Below are 21932 nucleotides of genomic sequence, written 5' to 3' on the forward strand. Positions count from 1 at the left end.
TAAAAAAAAAGAAATGGCTATTTTACCCCATGACTAACTTACCCCACTAAACTATTCGGATCTCAATTATATATTAATAGAAAAATAAATCATTCAAAAAATTAAAATACACTCCCATTTCGCACTGTTTTTTGAATTTTTAAATTTTCCCGCGAAAAATTTAAATATTTGAATTTAATTGAATTAAAAAATGTATTTTCTTGAATTTGAATATTTATTGCATACAATTACACGGATGAGTAATTACTAGGACAGTTGGTAAGAACATTATCATTTTCAAATAATTCTGAATAGAGCTGTCTTAAAAAGAGTAACTCATGCGACTGCACCTGATTCTGCTTTTCTCTTCACTTCTTTGCTGTTCCCTTATAATTTATTTTCCGATGCTGAACAGCTTCAATCACTGTCCTACCCCTTCGAAAATTTATCTTAACGATTGAGTGCTCGCACTTAAGCTCCAAATTACTTAACATAAATTTTATCATGCCATTTATTTTTTTTTTTATCAGTAAATGTTTCAGTTATTTTCTCCTAATAATTAAATTATTTACTAGGCTCAGTCTGGTTTTCTCTTTCTTGGTTTGAGTAATTCTCAGATAATTGAATCTCGCGGGATTTAAACAAAAAATAAATTAAAGCCAAGTACATATATAGATATGAAGATATATATATGCTGGTTGTTAAAAGAGTCACGTATTTTTGATGTAGTGGTTGAGAAACATACGAATGATGCTGGTGGAGGGTAAAAAGAGCAGTGGCAAGAGATGAACGTGAGAGAGATGCTTATGACAGTGCATTCAAAGTCACAGTAGAACTAAAGACCTAGTACAATAGACTTATTGATGTTTCGAGTGCAACATGTCGTCTCTAATGCTTCTCTATTGATACATTGATGCTTCAAAGTATTACTACCAGTAGCTATACTCTACTCTACTCTTAAAAAACAACAGCCAAAATAATGAGAAAAAGGAAAAAAAATCAATGAGTGAAATGTTGTTTTGAACGCTGGGTTCCCGTCCTCAGGCGATTTTAAAAAAAATCACGGCTCGTTATTTTCGCGGGTCTTTTCTATTGTTAACTAAAAAAAACGAGTTTTATATTTCCACGGGTAAAAATGCCGGAAAATTTTTATCTGTTAAAAAGTATCCGCGTGAAATCCGATCAAACAAATTTAAATTTCGCGGTCAATAAATATAAAACTTTTGTTTCTCAGTTTTATTTACTAGACGGTAAAAAAAAATTTGTAAACTATTTTAACTTTTAATTATTATGTCAAAAATTTCTTGAATGATATTTTTAGTCACTGGTTTGATGTAGGGGAGAAAAACTGTTTATTTGTGTCATGGATACATAAACGTTTTTTTTTTTTTGACAAACTAATCGAAAACAGATGTCCGTGAGGATAAGAGTAATTACCCATGACTGAGCTTATTACCGTTGATTTACATCGAGGGTCGAGGGTCAAAAAATAACTAGGGTGTAAACTATACAAGTGTTTATTTTTTCTTAACGTTAATTATGTAAACTTGCAAAGTAAGATAATGAAAAAAAATAAAAAAAAAAAAAAAAAAAAAAGGTAAATAAAAATGAGCTAAGTAACAGGTAGAGATTTTTAGTGTCATGAAATAGGGTGAGTTTGAATTGTGTAACGAGGTAGAAATCGAAGGGTAGAATACAGAGTGGGGTACAATAGAGGGGCGAGGGAGAGAAAGAGAGAGAGAGGAAAAGAATAGATTTAAAGAGTGAAATTGTTTCGTAGTGTTAATCGACGCTCAACCGCGCAAAGACAAGAAAATTCTCAACTACTCGGTGGTTAAAAGCAAGCTCTGTTGAAGAGAGAAAGAAAAGCTACATCCCCTTCGATCAATACAACCGAGTCCGTGACGCGGAGATGACGTAGTTGGAGCACTGGTGTACGATATATTTGTGCCACGCGTGGGTATGTTAAGAGAATCATATGTATATGTATAGATACGGAAAGATTTATGGTAACAATTACTATATATTATGGGAATAGTTCCCATATCGTATGGTAACAGGTTTTTTTAAAATATCAATTATAGAAATGGCCCCATAGTACTTATGGTAACCATTCCTATAGAGTATCGAAATAGTTCCTATAAAAGTATGGTAATTGTTCTCATTCTACTATGGTAACCATTACCGTATACTATGGTAAGCATAACCATAATATCATAGTTATGGTTACCATAATTAACATAATATCTGGAAACAATTACCATAATATACATACGGTAATGATTACCGTAACAGTAAAAATTACTCATATTATAGGAATAGTTACCATGATGAATAGGGCTTCTTCCCATAGAACTGTATGATTATGGGAACTATTCCCATGAGTATGGTAATCATTACAATACGGTATAAGAATTATCACCATAATTATAAGAATGGTTTTTACAGCCATGGAAATTTTTCTTAGACATTCTGGGCGTATCTCATAATTCCTGGTAATTATTACCATAGCATAATGTTGCAATTTCATAGACGTACTAGGAACGGTTACTATAATTTTCTCTCCATGTAGATGTAGATCTACGGAGATGTATGCGCCATTTGTATTTGTATTCGTCTGCTTGTTTATGTATGCAAAAGGTAGAGAAATAAAGAAAAGTTGTGAGATCGGGCAGCAGGTAAGTAGTAAGTTGGCTACGATTAACGCGCTTGGATTAAATACATGTCGCTTCAGTAATATAGCTACTGAAAACTACTGATTTTAAAGTTTTACTTGCTCTTTATTTATGGCCGTATACCCGAGCTTTGTAAAGCTTAATTCACTAATGTTTTACATCCGTATTTTTTTTTTTTTATTTTTTTTCAGAAAACTGTTGGACGGAATGGGAAAAAAGTAATAAACAAAATTTAAAAATGTATACGGGTTGAAAAGCTTTTTCGAGGCTTTGGAAGAATATATTTTTATGATTATTCCACTCGGATGAGTCGGTGACAAATGCAAGTAATTAAGATTTGTTGTTTAAATTTATGTTTTTTTTTTTTTTGTTAAATAAAATTTATATTTCAAAATTCTATGAACCTGATGGTGACAGACAATCAGCAATTTTTGGACTTTATCTTTTTCAAGTCAATTATAAAAAAAAAAAAAAAAAGAAAAAAATGCACATGTAGAAAATTTAAAAAACTACAAGTGCATTTTTTCAAAAAAATTTTTTTTTTATAATTTGTCGTTTTTAAAGGAATCTAAAAATTATTAGACCTTAGCTAACTTGACTATAATGAAATTTTGTATAGTCGAAGAAAATTAAAAGCTGTGAGTATGACTTTTTTGAGTAACCATTTGCATATTGTTTGCATTAATATGTAAATGTAAACGCGGGTTTTTTGATGTCAAGAAAATAACGCAGTTATGATAATTAAATTATCTTTGTTTACTTTTGGCTGACACCGTAGATCAATTTTTTGTTATTTTTCAATTTTTGGTTTATATATTTTCAGAGTCTTATCGTGAATGGGAACAAATCCTGATTTGTGGGCTTTTTTATCTGTTTGCATCGCACTGAAAACATTACGGTTTTTCTTTTAAATCCATACGATGTAAAATAAAAAATTGTGTTTTGAATTAAAAATTAAAATTAAATTGTTTTAATTAGTACCATTAATTACGTAATTAGTATTCAGTAACTAGACAAATTAATTACAAGGTAAAAAAATTAAATAAAAAATTTTTACCGGGTAATATTTACAATTGAGCAAGGAATCGATATTAGGTAATTTTTTAAATTGACAGTTACAAGAGTCAATGGAAAAAATTTATTTTTCAGATGACAATTAAAATTTTAAACATTTTATTAATAAAAAAAATCCAGAGTTCAAATCAGGATATGAGCAAAAAATAATACCGACTCCTGGTGTCAAGAGGACTGTTTTTTAATGGCTTTACTCAACATTTAATTTTTTTTCTTTTTTCAACGACACGAGAACCCTTTAGAGAACTCGGCATACGCAGTTAGCTTTTAAAAAATATTAATTTGACTCCAAGCCGGTTGCCGTAAAAATGAAAAAAGAAAAATCAGCCAGCACAAAAGGCTATTTTTATTTTTGTCAGCAAATTATTCCCTCGGCTCAGGATATCTTTATTAAAAATAAACAAAAATTAAGCTTTAAGTTCTACATAAATTTTTCAACCCTTATCCTAATATTTAAAAATAAAAAAACAAATCGACTACAAAGCTTCTCGTCAAACATTCGAGGAATATTCAGCCGGCTCAGCAGTTTACTCACCCACCCTCTCCGCAGCTTATTCCGACACTTGCACTTCTCTAAGGAGGTAAAAAATTTTCAAAGTCCACTCTAACATGAAATTAAAATAATTTTCCCAACATAAACACCCAACATTCTCTATTTTCTTCTCCGAGTTGCTCGTCTCTATCACGTCTTTAAATTCTTGAGCATCCGTAAGCTGAAACCAGTGGCGTTCTATATTGACGGTTGGCAAACTCTTCAGACATCATCCATCTACACCCCGAAGTTTCTATTAAACTATCTTACAGTTTATCTTTTATCCTACCCACTATTACTATTAGTATTATTTACTCGCATCCACCCCCTCTTCTTTCATCCCCATTATTTTCCTATATTTTAAAAAAAAATTTTCCTCGTAATTTTTATCGTCATTTAATTTGAATAAATTATTAAAAGAATACATAAAAGCCGGAGAGACTTATCAAAGTACAAAAGACACTGAAAGAATAGAGTTACAAAGATACTTAAACACAAAGAGTCAGAAGATGTTTGAAGAGTACATCGACCCAACAACTTTTCATAATTTTTTTACGGACCCAAGAGTCCAGTAACTTGTTTAAATTTTTTTTACAGTATTGTTTTATGTATTACATTGTCATGTATTCTTTAAATCCCGACAATGATAGCAACAACAATAAAAGATGATAAATTAGGGGCGCAACTGCTGCCTCCTGGTGGCCGGTCTCCGGGGGTCTGATGTAGATCTCGAGCAGAGGATGACTATACTCCAGGTAGGCCAGTAGGTATAGGGTAACGCCGATGGCATGGTGGTATGATGGCATTAGTAGGAGCAGAGTATAGTAGAGTAGAGCAGAGCTGAGCTGAGCCGAGGAGATGAAGGTGGTGGTGGGTCGGTTGCTCGGTCACAGGGGTTAGTTTCGAGAGCTGTGTGCAGGTGGGTGGTGTGTGACTCTTTTACTCTCTCCGGTCTGTATATACATTCCCCCCTGGAACGTCGTCTACGTTCAATAACGCGCGCGCGCCTACGGAATCGCCTGGTCGACGTCGAGCAGTGCCGCCAGAGCTCTCGAAAGGGACGCCCGTGATTTTGCACACCCCCCCGCAACAACCTCTTTCTATAATATATACATACATACATACATACTTAGACATTAATATACATATATACATACATATATATGTGTGCATGTATAATCATTGGGGTACACTCGCGGCTCATGAATAAATACACCACGTACCCGCCCCGCGATCACGATTAACACCGAGAGACTGAGCTGGTTAAAGTTTAAATTATAAATTTGTATTAGAATCTAACGACAAAGTAACAAACGTAATGCATAAATGCCGGAAGTCAAAGGTCACCGAGGTAACCTAGTGTGTAATTTAGAGTGATAAACCAGCGGAGGATCAACAAGGGTGAGCACGACCCTCGGAGACAAGATGGAATAAAGTGAAGACCGAAGGTGACAGTTGTCGCGTATTTAGCAAGTGGATACTGCCGATTATGTTGGGAGGGTCAGGGTGTCTAAGAAAGGTCTCCGCACTGCGTGTGTCTCTCCTTACGCACACTCATCCGCGGGTCCTCTGTATCCGGTATCAGTGTCCTTACCCTCGTCCTGTCCCGACTACTACGGGATTTTATTTTGTAAACTCTCTTTTGTAAAAACCCCCAGGCTTTACCAGTGACTAAGTGACTTAACTGTTTATATGTTTTGTTCCACCGTTCACTCGAGCAAGTGCTTTAGATATTTTTATGTACTGCTAATTATCACTATTAATTAATATTTATAATAATATTATTATTATTATTATTATTGTTGTACGTAAGAGTATAAATATAGAGACAAACACTTGTTTTAATGAAGTATAATTGGGTGAATATTCACTAGACCTACATGAGGATACTTGTCGAGATAACAAGTGTGGGAAAAAAAAAATTATCATGTAAAAAATATAATTATTTGACTTTTTAAAAGAAACATATGTGTGTATATATATATTATTATCATTATTATTATTATTATTATTGGATAGTAAAATGAAAAAATATTTAACTAAATGCTCATCCGATGACTGTGACTAGTTAGCGCGGAACTGCTTCTAAAACTAATACCCGCATTAAATAAATAAATAAACTGATTGATAAATTGTATAAGTAATTAATTAATAATTGGTATTTAATAATAAATAGTAATAAAATAAGGGGACGATTAGGAGGAAGTATTATCTGATTATAGATAAAATAAATTTAGATAGACAACTGACAATTCGCTGGAGATTAAATGAAGTGATGGTAGAGGAAACGGGTATTGGTGTTAATGTGTGAGAGTTTGTGTGTGTGTGTTGCCAGCTGATGTGCAGGATCGTTAATGTAAGCTGTTACTGGGTATGGGAGTAAGTGAGGCACGAGGTCATGAAGATCGCGTGTCTGATGATGTTGTGAATCAGCGCGATGAGTTTGTGGTATTGTAGATCCGATGCGAGCTGGAATATCTTGGCGAGCGGCTCGAGGTCGCGGTGCCTGTGCTGTCGAGGTCGAGGACCCGGGACATCGGTTTGAAAATTTCGGGAGTGAAAAATAGTTTGGGAAGAGGATGCTGATGTTCCTGGCGGTTGTGATGTTGGTGATGACGAGGATAGTTAAAATAACGAGTGTAGAAAGGACATTTGTTAGTGAAATAGAAATGATTATTGTTAAGAAGATGGAAGGACATGTGTGGATGAGGACGAGCTCGAGTGTGCAGACCCAATGACATCTCGACGAGCCGGGGGCGAGGGGTCCAATGGAAGAGCTCCTCCAAGTCCCTCGAGCGGTGGGTCAGAGGACAATGGATTTGTGAATCGTCCAAGAGTTATTGGAGTATATGTTAAGAATTTAAGTCGCCAGGAGTTGGATTGCTTCGTTGAAGAGGATATTTATGGACTTTCTGGCAGTCCAAGTTCATCTAATACTGATACTACCACAGCTACAACTTCAACTACGACTACAACTACAGCTGAAACTACTGCTGGTATTACTGCGAGTGGAAGAGAAGGTGCGTCCCAGTCATCATCATCTTCTACGTCACCATCATCCACAACATACTCAATATCTACGAGAACATCTCTGTCGGGCAGGAGGTTCAGTCAGAGTACGAGGAGCTCGAGGGAGTTGAGAAGACGTCGGCAGGAAGAGGCCGAACGTCTTCGGAGGTCTGCTGATACTGGAGATGATAGGAGGAGTAGTGGCAGAGAGAGAACCGAGATGGATGATCGACACGAGGAGCTTGATGACCCACGTGGAAGATCCTCACAGAACAGCAACGAGCACTCGGAGGACGACTCCTCGAGGCTCTCACCCAGTGGCTACGAGGTTTTTGACCAGGAAGACAGTTCCGAGAGGACGATACGTCAGTACGCTGATGATTCGGAGCCGGACATTGTTCTGGAGACTGACGTGAGCGAGAGGAGAGACGAGGGGAAGCGAGCTGATAAAATTGACCACGAGTCGGATTTCTCAGGGCTGTTTCCGCGATGCTTGCCACGATCTCAGCAAACGCTGGATGACGATGAGCCTCATCCGATGGATCGTGCTGTTGATGACCTGGACAAAGGTGGAGAGGTCAGAGTCAAGTCGCGGTTCCGGTCCCAGGACAGCACGAGACTGAGACCTCCGTTGGTGGGCACTGCTGGCACCTCTGCTGACTCGGGTACTGGGGACTCAGCCAGTGCTGAGATCCAGGTTGACACTCTCGGCACGCCGCAGCAAACTGCCGGGGACGTGGGTGACAACGAGGAGGAAGACGAGGAGGAGGATTATGACGAGGATAAGGCTGGAGGTGACAATACACCTGGTGATGATCCTTGTGCCAGTGCTGGTGATTATCGTAGTGCTAGTGGTATTGGTGGTGCTGGTGGTGCAGGTGCTAGTGTCAGTAGCAGTGGTTTTGGTTACACTGGACCTAAATCTGGCAAGCAAACTGTTAAACCATTCACTAAAGAAAGTCTTGACAGACTTGAAAGCAGGACTGTCCAGCTTGTAAGGGAGTACGGGTTTCAGCCGAGGAGAAAAACTTCTGTCGAGGATGGCGCCGTGCTTCCCAATAAGTTCGAGCCTTTTCCGTCCGGGCTTTATGGCAGGCCACTTGAAGAGATTGATAATTTTATCTACGACGAGGTAAAGTCTACCTTTTTTTTTTTTATTTTATTATCGACTATTTTGCAGATATGAGAATTTTTTTTTTAACTTTTAGTTACTCCGCCATTTACTTTTAAAGACGTCTTTATTTTAAATTCAATAAAAAATTGCGGTTTCATTTTTAGCTAAATATAAAATGCCTGTATGCACACTTAGCGTGTTTATTTTAATTTAATACTGAGTTATTTTTTTATAAACACACTGTGTATAAATTTATTTGAATAATTTCATAAAGCAGAAACTCGGGCATGAAATAATTATTTGAATTTTTTATACACCAGAAGTGTAAAAATTAATAGACAATTTTTATTCTTGATTAAAAATTTATCATTTTAATTATTTATTTATTCACTTTTTTTTTAGTTTATTAAATTTTTCAATTAGCGGCTTTTAATAACTTCTTTTTTGTTATCAATATCCCAGTAGAATAATTTATAAAACCCGAACTTGAGCAGGCTCGGGGATTTCGTTTCCGTAATCCATAAATGCGTAGGTAAGATTAAAAAAATAAAAATAAATATGTAAGCGGCCTAACGGGTTTTTTTTGTGTTCAAAAATTTTATAAAGGCTCAAAATAATCATGTAAGCTTCTTAACCACTTAAAAAATATTCATAAATAAAAATAGGGGGAGGGCGAAATTGGTACCCGTTTTTTAAACATTCCAAAATTTTGTAAATATAATTGAGCATTATTTTGAATTTTTTCTGTTGAACTTTTTCAAAAATCGAGTGTCAGTCGTTAAAAATAATTAGTGAAAGGCGCAATGACGAAATTAATTTTTAAAATTCGTTCAAAGATACTTCTGTCCTACTATTAAAATGGAAATTTTATTTTATACTTTTTCATTAATTAAAATAAAGTATTTAATGTCCAAAAGTGGAGCAGTGACCACATATAGTACTTCTACCCTATGTGAAATATAATTTTTCTTTATGAAAATTTCTTACAAGAAAATTCAATTTCATAAATTTTATTTAGTATCAAAAATTTTTTTTCTACCTTTTTTAGAGGGTATCCATTTTGCCCGCGAATGATGAATTTTTTTTTTTACGGCAACCGGAAATTTTTTCTATTTATTTTGAATATCATAAAAAAAGAGATTTGACGTTTTTGAGTCCCCGAAAATTTTGTATTTCCTTAATTATCCCATTTTGCTGCCCTTCCCTTGTCCTTTACACTGTAAAAAATTTGCGAAGCGAATGACTGCTTATTGCAGATTTAAGTAAAATTCGTACTCACTGAATTCACTCCCGATTTTTTACAATGTGTAAAACAAGTGTCCAATAAAATTCAAAACCAATAAAATATCTAATTAATTTACTCGAGGCACTTAATTCACTTTCTTATAAATATACAACTTGTGAGAAAACCGCGAAGATTGTTAAATTTTTCATCCGCGACTTCATTGTCCGAGGGGCCATTTTTTTTTTTTTTTTTTTTTTTTTTTTTTATATACTTTTTTCTACCAACTATTTTATAACAAAGAAAAAGAGATAAAAAAAAATAATAATGAAACCCCAGCTAAAGTAGGGTGGAAATAGCGCTATGATTTAACGAGTATCCAGATTCTTTACTCCAATATACCATTGTCCCAATTTCAGCGATATTCATTTCATCTAGATAGTAATGATGCATTAAATTCAGAGTATCATATTCATTTGATCTTTTATAAAGCTTAAATATTACTATTTAACTCTCTTTTCTCTTTGGATAAATACTCAACCAACCGTATCTGACGTTATATATCTATATAAATATATATATATATATATATATACATGTATATTAAAAGTATTACGTTTTGCTCTTTTCAATTTTTCCTGCCGCAGTGAGCTCATTCCAAACGTTGCAGTTAAGATCCACATTGCACCATTCACACAGAAAAGTCGACTTTTAGTAACTCGAGAATAAAAAAAAAAAAAAAAAAAAAAAAAACAAAAAAAAAATGTATACCGCAATATAGGGGCGTTATATTCGCTATTGAAGAAATCGCGTCGGAAACGCGTGTGAAAAGACTCAGTAGCTGCAGATTTTCATTCTATATATATGTATATATATATAATATACAAATGAATAAGTGAAGCGAACATATTTGAATTCTATATTCACATATAGCTAAGCCAATAATACACCCAATGATTTGCCTACATATGTATATATTTATATATATGTCGACACCTTGACTTGTGGCCAGAGGCATTATTTTATTGATGCAAGTCACGAATATTGTCCTATTCCACACTAGATAAAATCGCGAAAATGATCCTCAGTATTGTGTAAAAAATAATAATAATATTTATAATAATTAACGGAATGTTTTTAACGGATGAATAATCGGGTAATGTAAAAGATAAAATGTATGTGGTTGAATGGAATCGCTGACAATTTAATATGTGAAATAAATCTGGTATTTTATTCCACAATAAATCCGCAATGTTTCTGCTCGGATGAGAGTGTTATAGATGTCCAGGATAGGTGTGTGTCATATATATTTTTGGCATGTGGGGGTGTGTGAGCAGACGAAATGGCGAGAAAATGTTAGCGGAAATATGTCACTTCCCATTTGGTAAATCGTATCACTTTTTAAAAAATAACAAATTGACTATTCGACGACTCATTTGGTTTATTCTGTTTCTATTCTATCACAAAAATAATAATAATGGTAATGGCAAAAGTATGGAGGTGTGGGTACGTGTGTGTGCATGAGTAATAGCATTATAAAATGGATATAAAATAATAAAAAATATATATGTATATGAATTTCGCGAATACACATGTTGCTCGTTGATCATTTAGCGAATATTAAACACCGCAAAATATATAGGCTGGATTGGTAGTATGCTGTTATAAAAAGTATTGATTATCTCAAGTATTCTGCTTTATATTCGAGCTAAACTTTTTTGTTATTATCCATTTTCTCGCATATAAAGTTGAGCCAACAGCCAAATAAAAATAGTATAAGTATATAACGTATGTCTGTAGTTGTATATATATATCACTAGTGAAACAAATACCACGACTTTACTTCCCCTTGCCAACACTCATCCACTTTACTCCTATCACTTGTTCTACACATATATATATATATATGTTTAACTTGATAAAATTTTAAAATCTACAAGTCTTGTTCATAAATTGGCTATTGGCCATAAAACAACTACGATATATTGTTATTACTTTTTTTATTTTATATTTTTACTACCTATTATTTATTCTTATTTATTATTATTATTTTTATTTGTACAATTTATTGGCAAATAATTTATATCGAGTATTGTGTTAGAAAAGAGGAGTAAAATTTTCTTTAATAGAAACTATGAGATGGATTGATTTTTTTTTTAAATTATGGAGACAAAGCTAGTGGGGTGACATGGGCCATCAAAAATTTCACGGATAAAATTGAGCAAAGTAATAAATTTGAGGTCGATAAAATTTATTATAGCAGCCCATTTTGCCTCAGATTAAAATTTTTTTTTTTTGCTGGGTCATATTAATACTGAATGTTTACTTAAAGGCTAAAAAAGTAGGACTAATAAAAAAAAAAGTCATACTATTGATGTTTATTTTTTAGAGAGTCCGTTTTGCCCTCTTTTTTTAGGCATAAATAAAAATTAATTTTTTTTTTAGTTCTGCAATTATTGTAACCGAATTATTCTACATCATTTCATTTTTATTTTTATTATTATTATTATTATTATTATTATTATTATTATTATTATTATTATTACTATTATTATTATTATTATTTAGGATATAGCAGGTGTATATGATCAGCTAAAATTATACAAAAAGGATATAATTTATTATATACGAGGTGATGCTGATGTTGAATTGCAAATATAATATGTGCAATTCCAGTATGTGGAGAAACGTGTGTGTTACCGCACTGCGTCTGCCATCCGCATTTACAATGACACATGAGTTTACTCACGGGGATTATAATATCCATCGAAAACCAGTAACCAAAGGTCATTATTAGTTAACTGCCGCATTTAACTAAAAAAATTCCCATTCAATTTCCAAAAACTAAAAACAAAGCAGGTACTTTGTACTTTGCTTTACTCTATCCCCAACTAAAACGACTTCTTTCACACGCTGACATTAAGCTCGAGACGAAGATCGCTCGGCAAACATCGTAGGATGAAAGCACACCTGAATATTTAACCGAGTCCATGGCCTGCTTTTTTTCATCACTATCAAAGTTCACACAATTTTAAAAAGTAACCAAGTCGACTAAATAAATAAAAAATAATAATAATAATAACAATAAAAATATAACTAAATGGAAAAATATATTTAAATAAATAGTATATAAAGTAATAAGGACTTGTTGACTGTCCATTGAATCAGATTGTTCGTGTTGCCTTTGAGACGTCGGCAATTGTGAATCCCAAGTGGGTCAGGTTGCGCGGGCGTTGTAGCATCGCCGATTGAGAAATTTTCCCACAGTTCCTGTTACTGCTGCTGGTGTAGCTGCTGCTGCTGCTACAACTGTTTCAGCCGGTGCTGATTGGAATTGATCTGTTACTTGGGAACAAGTCGGAAAATGCAAAGACCAGAGCCATAACATCAACCCGAGAGAGACCGAGGGAAAAAGACTGAGTCACAAAGCTCGATGATGACCCAATAATGGTCGACACAGTTTCCGGAGCGTTCGTGCGAGCACCAGGTGATGGATAGCTGCTAGGAAAACTTTTATATGTGGGACGTTATACTGTCCGTTAAGTATATATATATATAAGTCACCTTTATCATTGTATGTATTTATAAATGTGTACATTGGATTTGAAATCTAGTATGTGTTAAAAGTAGCAACACATTGAGTTTTAATGCCCGTATCGATTAATCGATCGGTTTAAAAGATTTAACCAATTTCCTGGTGGCAATTGAACTTTTCGATATTACTAGTCGTGTTTATTCTGTGAGACGAGTCAAAGATTAATATACTGAGTTAATTTGCTGGAGTAATAAAAAAGTAAATTAAATTGAATTAGAGAAGGGAAAGTAAGGGAAGGAAGAGAAAGAAAAATATTTGGAATTAGTTTGGATCGGATATCGATAGATTGAAGAAAGCTGAGAGCTTTTCTGACGGAACTTGTTTTTTATCATGAAATAGAGACGTTTCTCGATGCCTGGTATAATATATATAAACCGAATGTAGTGTGGCGCACTTAATGCCGTGTATAAAATAGTCTGCGGGTTGCGATAACAATATATTTATATATATATATATATACGTGCTTTCGTAAAATATTGATAAGTTGAAATAATAAAAATAAATTGGAGGGAGAACGTGAGAGTGAGATGGAAACGCCGTAAATATAGACAGCGAAATAAAATGGGCGCTGGGTTTTTTTTAAATAATTTAAGGTGAAGAAGGTGCGCAGCAATCTTGTAGCTCTCGGGCTCGAGTCTTACATCTTACATTCGGAGGCTTCTTTCTACAGGGCAGTCGAGTGGGAGTACAGAAGCTCTGTTCCTCAAATTACTCGTACACTGCACGAGGTGGTAAACCCGAATAGAGGAAGAAGCCTGAAACTCGGGTAAATCCACTGGGTATCATGTACTTTTCATACATTATTTACGGTACTGGACTACACTAACCTTCCAGCGGGATTAAAATCTTGATTTTAATTTTTTTTACAAAAAAATAAATTACTAACATTTATTATTTATTATTTTCCCATAGTTATTGAAATTTTTCACAACTACAGTAATAATACCCTGTAAAAAAAAGGGTGAAAGTGGTAGGTGTTAAATTTAAACACCGAAATATTCGAATTTTTTGATTATTTTTATTTACTCGGTCACTGTAATTAACACAGTGTTTTTATTAATTAATTAAATTATTGGTAATTAAAATAGCAGACGTAAAATTGTGTAATTTTTAAATAAATTACGTATCACATAAATAAGTACATTGAAATTTCCAAAATTGAAATTTCCTCCCGATAATATTCATTAATTTTTTTTTACACCGTTTTAACACCGCCTACACCGTTATTATTTTATTTTAACACCACGTGGTGTTAAATTGAGTTTATTTTTAACACCTCTTTTTTTACAGTGTAATAATAATAATAATAATAATGATAATAATAATAATAATAATAATAATAATAATAATAATAATAATAATAATAATAATAATAATAATAATAATAATAATAATAATAATAATAATAATAATAAATAAGTTTATGCAGCAGCAACACTTGGATTTCTGAGGTCACGTCGCAAGCTCGCGCGCAAGGGAAAAATATCGATGTTTTATAGAGGCAAACACGAGTACGCGTGCGGACATGACGTCATGATATCGTGCCGCATCAAGCGGCATATACACTTTACTTGGTTATACAGTACACAGTATACAGTACAAAGTACAAAGTATGTTCATCAAGCATTGAGTATAAGTATAGTTGTACATACACACCGGTACATACTTTGTCCTTGCACTTTTTTTACATCATTTTACTCAAACTCATTTAATTATTCAAACTCTATACACCCATATATATTTAACAATATTTATATTTATGTATTATAAATAGCGACACCAGCTATAACTGTAAGCACTTAAAGCAATGCTCGGCACAAATATTATTACAAGTCTTGTTTCAGAACTTGTCGCACAAATCGACAAGCCGTCGATATTGCGAGCATTTAAGGTGAATAAACCTCTGGCTTTAGAGATTATGCAAATTGTCAGCCATTAGGCTGAGAGAGGGTACATCCCGATAAAGCTACAAGTTAATCACGACAGAGGTTCCCTACGTGTCTACAGTAATTCCATCTAATGCCAAATAAATTCTTACTCCACTTCTAATAAGCATAAACCAGCACGTGCCAATTGACGACAACGACATTTAAACTCGAGCTCGAGCACGAGAACTGGCACAAGTGTGAGCACGAGTAGGAGTACCAAAACGACCGACTTCCTTCTCTCGATTACAGAGACGAGACAATTAATTTTTTTAATTACACTTTTAATGTAATTTAAAAAGCACGTTTGACTTGACTTCAATCCTAAAAACTCAGAGCTCGAATCAGTAATCGCGCTCTTAAAAGCTTTGATAAAGTAATAAAAAAAAATTGCTGACGTAGCAATGCGGCACTACTTCTACTCAACATTTTACTGAGCTAAATGACTAAAAAAGTCATAGATCAGTACGTCAGATAAATAAATAAATAAATAAATAAAATATATAAGCTTGGAACCAGAGAGTCTCCATTGAGATCTTGATCTCAGAGACCAGGAAGCTGACGAGTGTTGGGAGTGTATTGGCAGTAGTTGGTGTAAAAGTACTGGTAGTAAAGCCAGTAGCTGATATATATGAGAGCAAACATGTGCCGGATGTTCACAGGATAAAACCCCAGACCATATGTAGATTCACAAAACGTTATCGGCGCTGGCAAGTCGCCAGTCTGCTCGAGTCCTGGTACCTCAGTCTGCAATCACGGCAAAAATTTTCAGTTTCTCTTGTGCGGTCTCCCTTCGTATGCATGTAGGGACTGGTAACACAAAACACTGGTTCAACACAGCACACATGGGCATGACGTTTGTATCTGTGTCACTGAAATCAGCTCGTTTGTATGACCCACAGACATTGTAACCGATGTTTTAAAGCTGGAAGTAGTACTGGATTACTGTTGGTCAGACTTTGTTTTCATGCTGAAGCAAAAGTTTTTATTTAAATCTGTAAGCTCCCGGGTATTTGTCGAGCTGCATTTAATGACAATGTGGATGTGAACGTAACATTCTGATAGTTTAATTTAAATCAGTTAGCGTTACCTTTTGGTTTAATTATTAGTCGATAGCAGTAATTAGCTTACGTCTTGGGATTCTGGCGAATACAAACAAGGCTGGACTGACTAGACGGTATAAATTGCTGGCAAGTTGATTGGGGTGTTCATGATTTCGCGGACAGCCACCGACACGCAATGCACCCTGGGCTCTCGACTGGGTAATCGGTTTGTAGAACTATTTGCAATTTCATTTGCATGCTTATATTACCTCTAAATGCATCTATCTATTCAAACATATCTACATATATATGTATATTAGGAATTTGAGGCGAAATGAGATTCCACTTGAGGAAATACAAAATACTTTTTTTAAAAAAAAATGTTTACTTCCGAAATTCAAGAGATAGAGGGGAAGTTGGCTACCTGGAGCAAACAGCCGTAAAATTTTTGTCAAAACATATTTTTTTTTTTTTTTTTATGAGAGTTTTTGTGACTTGAGGTATTTTTAGATTTTTCTGGGGGAAACTGGACAGCGCAAAATTTTTTTTCGAGTAATTTATATATTTTTGATTGACATTACTTTCTCGAGTATCATAATTATGTAAATTTTTTTTTTTTTTTCAATATTTTGACATTTTGTAGCCGTTAATTTTTCAAGCTTATTAGTTCGTCTTAAAAAAAATAATTAATTAATTTTTATAGGCCTCACTTTATTTTTTACTTTCGAAAAAAAATTCAAATAATAAGGCGGCAAAAAAAAATTTCTAATTCAAAAAATGTCGCATCCGCTTCACGTACACACACACCAGTTATCAACAGAACGATATAAGCTGACACCATTTCCGATCAATTTAATCTACTTGAGCATAAATTAAATTTGTACAATCCATAGTCATTTAGCAAATAGTCAGTACCGCCAGCTGTCAATGGCTGTGCAATATTGACCTAAAAGATGTTACAAATTATTAAAATGTTCATTGACAGTCCGCACATGTTTATAAACTAAATAAAATCTATAAAACGTCAACCTTGACAAATCAATATCAACACGTCATTCATGTCCGACAATGAACAACTACTGCCCGATAAATATTATTGTTAGATGTATATTTATCCTCTTATATATATGTGGTTTAAACTCCCCCGCTAGTAGCAATACCCCGGGTATATTTGGACTTGTTGCTCTTCTTGACTTTTTGCAACAGGTTCCACTCGAGAATTACGATTCGGTCATGGTTGAACCACAAACAACCTTCTTGACGTTATCATTGGCCTCATCTAAATGGATACAACCATATACAAATATCATATACATATATGTATAAGTATAGGGCGGCTGATGTTGATGTAAATGTAAATGTAAGTACACATTTATGGACGTCAATTTACTATTTAGCTCACAATGGTGTGATACTAAGCGAGGCAATGGCAATGATATGGTATCATTATTCACTTCACTTTACTGCTCTTCACTTCGTCATAGCAGTTGACAATGGACAGACGTCAAGAATAAATCGTGTGGCTGTGGTATGCATTGAGTTGTAGCGCGTTGATATCTCGCGGCATTTGTCGTCTGCTATCGTCAACAATAACTATGCTTTCAAAGTCTAATAGAACGCACGTGTGTCAAAAAATGAAAAAAAATGAAAATGAAAAGTAAAGAGAAGTTTTTTAAATAAAACAACGGAAAACACATCCGGAAGTGACAAAACGTTGATGATGAGTTGAAACCGCAAGTCTTTATGCTATGCCACTAGTTCTTGGTATTGTCGTCGTTATTATTGTGCACCGGAAAGAATTGTCGTGGAATCGATATGTCACTTTTACATACTTTCACTGACGATGCCACCTTGTCGTTTGTGCGTAAAAGGTGTGATCGCGCTTACTATAGAGCGAGAAGGTATTGCAGGTTTAATTCGGCTCACACTGACAGTAAGCGAGATCTGTGGTGGCTTTATATTGAAAGAATTGATGAGATTAAAAGTGTTCTTAAAGATGAAAAAAAAATTTTTAAAACGTGGACTTGGGACGAAATTGTTTTACCCAATGTAAGTTTTTTTTGTAGATTTATAATACATGCAGTAATTAATTACGTTCGCAGAAATTCTGCATGAATTGAATATTTCCAAAAAATTATCAATTGTTAATTAAAAAATATTTATATTATTTTTTGATAGATTAGTAATAAATACCTTTGGCGTGATTTATCGCTGTGGTATTTAGATAAAACGTTGTGCCGATTATCATTATGTTTATTTTTGTGATCATCATTATCGGGTTTACAGTCATTATTAAAATCGGTATGCTTGGGTGAATGTGATTTTATTTTATTTAAATAAGTTGGAATGCTATCAAATGGATGATAATTATTGTCATTGGGTGATTTTACTGATGAATCATTAGCGTCGCTTATAAACCCACTTTCGTTGTCAAAAAATCGTGTGTCAAATTTTTTTGATACACAACTGGTGTGATTTTTGTTAAATGATTTGAAAGCCGCTTCGGAATTTTGTTTGAACTCTTGGAGGATCGCGCGATCGGCACTCATGGCTGCTAAATCTTTATTTTCGCTTGTCATTGATTTTATTGACTGATCATTATCTGAATGATTAAATGTTTTAGTAATATTATCTATTTTATCTTTTAAATTATCATAATCATTGTCATTTAAATCAGTGGAGCCTTTTTCATTGGAGTTATCAGCCTCAATGTGCTGCTTCAAAATACTCAAGCTCTCATGTAATTTATCTGGTAATTTAATAATACTACCATCGAAATAAATATTATCAGTAAAATCACTAGTCAGCCGTTTAATATCTCGTTTTATAATTAATGTTTGATTTGATTTATTTTTAAAATTATCTTTAAGACGTTTATTTAAATTGCAACATCATATTCTTTACGTAAACTGCTAACGGCATTCTCGAGCTTACATTTTCCTTGCAAATTTCCTTTAAATCTCGCTACAAATTTTTTATCTACATATTTTCCCATCTTCATTCTTGATCGATTGTATCTCACCCTACCGCCTTAACATTTTTCTCCTGTTCAATTTTAAAAATATATTCCCAAGTTATCACGTCTCAACTAAACACACATCAGAATACTTATCCTTCAATTTCTCAAGCAAATCGATTCCTTTCAACAAATTTTTTTAATCTCAAAAAAACAATCTAACATTTTTTCCAATTAAATATTAATTTAGATTACAACAAAAAAAGTAATAATTTAAATTACTTTTTTTAATTAAAAAAACATTTATTACACGAGAACACAGAATTAAATGTTCGCTGGAAAAATAATCCAAGTGTGAATTTAAAAAGACTGAATTACTTTTTTTAATGAGAATTTTTAAAAAAAATATATATTTTTCATCAAAATATTATGTAATATTCATAAGTCAACTTGACGTACAGAATTTACTGAAAATTATTATTTTTTACTATTTCTCATTATTTAAATTTAAATTTAAACTATAATTTTCATTTATTTTTTTTCTCAACATAATTAAATTTTAAATTTAACTTCCGTTAAAGTCCATAAATTAATAATTCAAATCCTGAGTTCTTTCTTTATGTAATGATAGAAATGAGATATTAATAATGATGAAAAGTAAAAGGTCAAGAGCTCTGTATATTCAACATGTTAATTTACAACTTATATGTATACATATATATATATATATATAACATCTGGAATGACTTATGTCGTAGTCGTTTTATGACTGAAAGAAGCTTTTTATTAGCACGTGGCCTACTTTCACTAGAGGAAATAGAGTTACTAAATAACAATCCGCTAGTTGGGTTGGTATAACGATCAATATACATATATATAGATATATATATGCTCATATAATATGAAAGAGACGTTTGTCGTTGATCTAGAGGATGAAGAGAAAACGTTAGCTGTCATACGATAAAGGACTTGTAGCCTGAAGTTATAATGAAGATCCATTGCACAATAATTCTCAGGTTATTTCCTCTTGTCTTCGATATTTATTTAGAATATCTATAAATATATAAGTGTATTTATTTATAAATACTCTATTGACTTAGGGTATTTGTACTATTGGCTGTTTTTCCGGTGGTTCGACAGCGTCTTTCAAATTTTTCCATCCCCTAAGTAGGTTACTCGACAATAAGAACGCCTTAGAAAGCGGTAGGGGGAGAAGGGGGTAAAAGTTAAGAATAAAGAGTAGTGAAGGAAATAAAAGAGAAAAGGACACTCGAATGCTCGTACTTGGTGAAAATGGGTCGATCTAACAACTTGCTGCTAGACGTTCAACAAATCGCGTGTCCTCAATCTCTCTCTAGGAATCGGTTTCCACTCTTGTATGAATCCGAACAACAAGATCGCTTATAAGACAAGTTATAAAATAAGAAGTTGGGAATTTTTTCGAGGTGAAAGACGACGGAGTGAAGGCCAAGGAAAATCGAGAGTTCGATATATGCTGATTCGAGAGTCGATCTGCCGTTTAAGCCGTCTTATGTACTTTTAGGTATAGATACAGATAAAAATTTAGATAGATATAGATGGTCTTGCAGAATAGATTTTGATAAAAGATTTAACTGGACGCGGATAAGTAAAAGTACAAGTAATCTGTTGATCTGCTTAAGAACGTAATACTGATGAATGCTTTTACTGCTGTGTATAGGGGAAGGGAAGACAAAAAAGGACCACTAGATTTAATCCGCGTTCATTCCCTAATTTTTTAGTGTTGAAAAAAAAATAATTGAAGATAAGTAATTTATATGAAATTTGAAAATATAGCGAAGAAGTCACTGTGTGTATTTTTTGTGACCAACTATTCACTGAATCGACTAAAAAATTTCCGAAAAAGAAAATTTGAAACACGCGAAATTGTACAGAAATAATTATAAGAGTCGCAAATGGCGACGAGTAAAAAAAATTTTGGAAAAAAAAAATTTCTACCAAATTTCTGGAGTACTTCGTTTTTTTACCCACCCGGTCGTGTTTCGCCCGTCATTCCTCTATATATAATGGAGTTTCTGCTTCTGTTTCTACCAGAAATTGTATTTCTACAAATAAAAATAAAACACGACAGAACTTTAACAGACGGTATGAATATTCAAAAGTCACTCGCGTGATTATTGAGTTACGCTTTCGCTATTTTTTTCTTCCACGATATTCAAATTATTGTTTGCTAGAAATATTTATATCGATTCGATTAATTAGTACTATCGACTTCTTTCATATTTTTCTATGTATGCATGTAAATTCGCTCGGAAAATCTTTGTCTGAATTTAATGCCTCTGACAACCGGCTCAAAAATAATTCTTTTGTTCAAAAAGATATTCATGAGTCAATCGATGATGTTTATCGAGTACACCCTTTTCCAATAATTTTCTTCCAATTAACCACAAAAGAGGTAAAACAATCAAGTCAACTTTTTTAATTTTCAAGTCAAACTTTTTTGATTAAAAATTTATAATCCTTTTTTTTCTAACCAATGAGAATTCTAAGAGAAAATTATTTTTATTATTAAAATATATATATATATATATATCTTAAAGTCCGTCAGTATATTCGTAATTCAAAATAACTCATGTGAAAGTTTCCTCATTTGCATGTTGATTTCAGGCTAGTAAAATTTTCTTTGTTTTAGAAAAGGCCTTTATTACTACTCTGTATTGGTAGAGAAAATGTTTCAAATGAACATCAAAAAAAAAAAAAAAAAAATTAAAGAAATTTTTTTTTTTTCATTTTCGTCGAGATTTTTTGTTTGAGCTCACAGCAACAGGA

The 21932-nt window shown here is 33.4% G+C and overlaps 1 protein-coding gene across 1 annotated transcript; it reads left to right on the forward strand.

The window, feature by feature from the left end:
• The first annotated feature begins 6994 nt into the window (after window positions 1–6994).
• Window positions 6995–8455, forward strand: LOC103570260 (uncharacterized). The gene is made up of 2 exons (XM_008547956.1): window positions 6995–8401; window positions 8450–8455. Exons 1-2 carry the CDS (start codon window positions 6995–6997, stop codon window positions 8453–8455), a joined length of 1413 nt encoding a protein of 470 aa, XP_008546178.1.
• The last annotated feature ends 13477 nt before the right edge of the window (window positions 8456–21932 follow it).

This window comes from Microplitis demolitor, chromosome 1 (genome assembly GCF_026212275.2).
Source record: "Microplitis demolitor isolate Queensland-Clemson2020A chromosome 1, iyMicDemo2.1a, whole genome shotgun sequence".
In the NCBI taxonomy this organism is placed as follows: domain Eukaryota; kingdom Metazoa; phylum Arthropoda; class Insecta; order Hymenoptera; family Braconidae; genus Microplitis; species Microplitis demolitor.

What these genes read in the sequence shown, in the direction of transcription:
- LOC103570260 (XM_008547956.1), top strand. Translation starts at nt 6,995, where the DNA reads ATGACATCTCGACGAGCCGGGGGCGAGGGGTCCAATGGAAGAGCTCCT.